This window comes from Otolemur garnettii, unplaced genomic scaffold, assembly GCF_000181295.1.
Source record: "Otolemur garnettii isolate 467f Iridium unplaced genomic scaffold, OtoGar3 scaffold00140, whole genome shotgun sequence".
Taxonomy (NCBI): Eukaryota; Metazoa; Chordata; class Mammalia; order Primates; family Galagidae; genus Otolemur; species Otolemur garnettii.
Window position 1 is genome coordinate 2,464,493 of NW_003852535.1, and position 4,241 is coordinate 2,468,733.

General features: G+C 54.5%; 2 protein-coding genes across 2 annotated transcripts in view; both read left to right on the forward strand.

Moving 5' to 3' along the window:
• Positions 1-1,311: 1,311 nt before the first annotated feature.
• On the forward strand, positions 1,312-2,559 carry SSSCA1 (Sjogren syndrome/scleroderma autoantigen 1). The gene is made up of 4 exons (XM_003798657.3): positions 1,312-1,386; positions 1,482-1,633; positions 1,766-1,850; positions 2,159-2,559. The coding sequence occupies exons 1-4, from the start codon at positions 1,368-1,370 to the stop codon at positions 2,509-2,511; spliced, it is 609 nt and encodes a 202-aa protein (XP_003798705.1). The 5' UTR covers positions 1,312-1,367; the 3' UTR covers positions 2,512-2,559.
• A 753-nt stretch (positions 2,560-3,312) lies between these two features.
• Positions 3,313-4,241, forward strand: part of FAM89B (family with sequence similarity 89 member B) — a 2,644-nt gene continuing 1,715 nt past the window's right edge. Inside the window, exon 1 of the mRNA XM_003798658.3 lies at positions 3,313-3,686. Within this exon, the coding sequence (XP_003798706.1) occupies positions 3,405-3,686 (282 nt within the window). The 5' untranslated portion in view covers positions 3,313-3,404. The remainder of the gene's footprint in view (positions 3,687-4,241) is intronic.

A 4,241-nucleotide genomic window follows, 5' to 3' on the forward strand; every position in this document is an offset into this window, starting at 1 on the left:
AAAAAAAAAAAAAAAGAGTGTGAATCGGGGCACAGGGCTCTTTAAATAAGCAGGAGGCAACAAGAATCAGAAATGGCAGTTCAAGGTGGTCTATGGAAGATGGAATCAAAAGGGGAGTACTTCAGGTAAGACTGAAAGAACATGTAGTATCCAAAGAAGGATGTTGCTGATGAGATCATGGAAGTCTGAGTCCCACCTTCTTTTCCACTGCTCTGGTATACAATCTCTAGGCCCAGCAGATCACACATCTGCGTCTGGGGAAGCCTGCCTACCCCATCTGGCTTCTCTGAACCTAATATGGGAGAGGATGCACATGGAAAAAGAAGAGAGAGAAAAAAAATTCAGCAAGGTCAATGTTCAGGGCGCACTGCACTGGTAATTTTAACTTACAGCTCACCTAAAAGCCTAAGGGTCATAAGCATAGTAGACGTTGACCACCCAAAGGACTGTAACTGATCAACATATGAAGTGGTCAACATAAGGAGCTAGGCCTACTGTACTGATGAGTACACGTGGTATATGTTTGGTCTATGAAAGTTAGGTTATTTTAAGGAGGTAGTCAATGCGGGAGGTGGTCAACTATGGAGGTTCTACTGTACATGTAATAAGCCCTTATCCGCATTCTCCAACGTGCATCATCAGCTGCGCCTGGGACAGGGATTGTATATACCCAGCACAGCGCTATCCAGTCAGCAAGCTTTTTGAGAGCTTAGACGTTAAAAATATTCTGCTTAGGAGCAGACTTTGCTTCAGTCCCAGGCCTCAGGAGGCGGGGTGGGGGTGAGCTTGAGGGCGGGGGAGGTGACAGGTGGGGACACGAAACTTGCAGAAGAGCAAGCATCCTCAAATAGGCTAAAAGCCAGAATGACTCCTGCTGGCCTGCCTAACTAGTCGAAGTTAGAAGCACTGAAGCCTGAGAAGGCCCTTCGCGCCTGCAAAAGGCCATTTGTAATGATTACGGAGGTGGTGACTGTGATGACGCCACTACTCCGCATGTCTCCAGCTCTGCGGTGACAGAGGCCAGGGGAAATTTCTCAAGCCAAGTGGTCCCTTCTAACCGCGACGGAAGGTTGACCCTGTGAAGCCACTTCCAGGTCTTGCGACCGGAACACAGTTACCACGGGGACGCCTCTCACGAGGCCCGGCCAGTAGAAAGTTTCCGACCACTGGATTCCTGCTGCCAGACGCGCCTGCAGGACAGAGTCAAGTGCACAGCATACACACCCGACTCTGGGTACAGAGAAGTCTGAGAACCACGACTAGGCGTCACATCCTCTTCTCTGCCTGATGGGGAAGGGGCGGTGCCGCAGCAAAAGGCGCTTCGCTTGTGCGTCACTTCCGGTGAGTACAGCGGCGACAACGGCAACATGGCCCTGAACGGTGCCGGTGAGCGTTTGGGCTGCAGGGGGTTGTGGCTGCGGGGTACGGTGGTCAGTCAGCTCCGGCAAGACCCCTGGTTCCTTGTGCTTCTCTTCCCCCAGAAGTCGACGATTTCTCCTGGGAGCCCCCAACTGAGGCAGAGACAAAGGTGCTGCAGGCGCGGCGGGAGCGGCAGGATCGCATCTCCCGGCTCATGGGCGACTACCTGCTGCGCGGTTACCGCATGCTGGGCGAGACGTGCGCGGACTGCGGGGTGAGGAGAGACTCGGGCGAGTGACCCGAGATACGGCTGTGGGTCAGGCCGTAGGTCCTTTTCTCAGCTCTCTCCTAGAGAGCCCATCGCCCAGCTGTCTCACCCCTGCCCTCTGTGCTTTCTGATCCCTAGACGATCCTCCTGCAAGACAAACAGCGGAAAATCTACTGCGTGGCTTGTCAGGAGCTCGACTCAGATGTGGATAAAGATAATCCAGGTGAGGGTAGAAATAATCCGAGGGTCAGGGGTGGGAGGGCTCAGTGGAGAAGAGTCTTAGTGAGTGATGATAGATGCCTGTGAACAATAGGCCTAGGAGGTGACAGGGACTTTATGGGTGGGCAGGGTAAGATGCTTTCTCTAGGGCATAAATAACCGTGATACAAAATAGAAAGTGAATGAATTGCCTTATAGCAGGGTAGAGAAAACACCTCAACTACAGAAAGGGCAGAGCAATAGAAACGAGGTGACTCAGGGCAGAGGTGGGCCAGACATCCTGACCATTCCACCCACTTTCTCCTCTTTTAGCTCTGAATGCCCAGGCTGCGCTCTCCCAAGCTCGGGAGCACCAGCTCGCCAATGCTGCAGAGCTCCCCTCAGCCTCTCGGCCTGTCCCTCAGCCCCCTCAGCCCCCGGTACCCCGACCAGAGCACTGTGAGGGAGCTGCAGCAGGGCTCAAGGCAGCCCAGGGCCCGCCCCCTCCTTCTGTGTCTCCAAATGCAGATGTGGTGGCCTGCACACAGTCAGCCCTCTTGCAGAAGCTGGCCTGGGCCTCAGCTGAGCTGGGCTCTAGCACGTCCCTGGAGACTAGCATCCAGCTGTGTGGCCTTATCCGGGCATGTGCAGAGGCCCTGCACAGCCTGCAGCAGCTGCAGCACTAAGAGACACCCCTGAGAAAAACCCTCTAGAAAAACAGCTGTTCCTCTGTGTGTGGTTTGTTCTTTTTTTGATCGTGAGTGTGCATGCAGGCCCTATCTCCACTCATCGTTTTCCTACTTTTGGCTTCTCTCTCTGTTTTCCTTGATGCTGTGAGAGATGAGTTGAGCTTGTTTCTGCTCAGTTTCCCCTGTCAGAGGATAAGGGGATGTGTAGAGGGCTATGTGATACTCCTCCTCTAAGGACTAGGCATGGCCTTTTCAAAGCCAGGAATAGGAGAGGTGGACCACTGGCCTTGTCTCTGGCTGTACCCTTGACTCATTGTCCATCCAGTGCCCATGTCCCACCTGCAAGTGAGATTTGGGGTTCCAGTCTCTTTGGGTGACTTCCTTTTGCAGAGCATCCTGATTCTGTCATCCTCTACCATCTCATGCCTACCCTGGGTACTAAGACATTGACAGAAGGTTGTGACCTAAGTGACAGGTTGCACGTTAGGAGCCAAGCATGGACTTCCCCCAGTCTCTGACCTCTATTCTTTAGATCCTTTTCCTTGAGAGGGTAATTGGGCAGAATAAAGTGTGTGGGTGGAAGAAGGTAGCAAACAGAGCCGCGAAGGAACCACGCCTGCCCTCTTTTCCCTGTCTCCTTCGGTGCGTGCCTCATTACCTTTTCTCCGCTTTGAGAAACGTGGTCCTACAGCCATTGCCTTTTTAAGAGAGGCCCGGCCCAGCGGAGGGGGTGGGGAAGAGGCGGAGTCTGCGGAGCTGGGGAAGGAACAAAGCGCGGCCTGCGGGTGGAGGCTGGGCTCGGCCGACCGGGCTCCCGGGGTTCTAGGGACTGCGGGGGGCTGCCCAGGCGGAGCGTCGGAGGGAAGGAGGGCGGCATCGCCGGCCCGGCCATGAATGGGCTGCCCTCAGCGGAGGCTCCGGGCGGAACGGGCTGCTCCCTGGCCGGGCTCCCTCCGCTGCCGCGCGGCCTCAGCGGCCTCCTTAACGCGAGTGGGGGCTCGTGGCGGGAGCTGGAGCGCGTCTATAGCCAGCGCAGCCGCATCCACGATGAGCTGAGTCGCGCCGCCCGCGCCCCAGACGGGACCCGCCACGCCGCCAGCACGGGACCCACGGCCGCACAGCGTCGTCCTGTCAACCTGGACTCGGCGCTAGCTGCGCTGCGCAAGGAGATGGTGAGTGGTGGGCGTTGGGCCAGCTGGATTGGGGGCTGCGGCCGGTCAGGAGAGTCTTGGGGCGGAGCTTACAGGTATCAAACCCGGACAGGCAACCTGAGTCTCAGAGGATCTCTAGAAACCTGTTGGGTCACAGGCGTTATAGTAACAATAATTAGTAATAGTGGTCGGGTGTAGTGGCTCACGTCTGTAATCCTAGCACTTTGGGAGGCGGAGGCAGGAGAATCTCTTAAGGCCAACAGTTTGAGACTAGCCTGAGCAATGCAGGCTCTTGTCTCTATAGAAAATATAAAAATTAGCCGGGTACTGCTGCATGGCTGTAGTCCCAGGTACTTTGTGAGGCTGAGGCAGGAGAATTGCTTGAACCCAGAAGTTTGAGGTTACTGTGAGCTGTGATGACACCTTTCTAGCCCAGGCAACGACGAGATCTCATCTCAAAAAGCAAAAACTTACAAGATAATTGGATCAGGGCAAAGGAAAAAAAATTAATAATAGTTGCCCCTTACAGCAATAAGCTACCATATATATATATATATATATTTTTTTTTTTTTTTT

Excerpts from the sequence above, each read along its gene's own strand:
- SSSCA1 (XM_003798657.3), top strand. Across the intron at positions 1,634-1,765 it reads AGACGTGCGCGGACTGCGGG|ACGATCCTCCTGCAAGACAA; the intron begins GTGAGGAGAGAC and ends TCTGATCCCTAG. Across the intron at positions 1,851-2,158 it reads TGTGGATAAAGATAATCCAG|CTCTGAATGCCCAGGCTGCG; the intron begins GTGAGGGTAGAA and ends CTCCTCTTTTAG.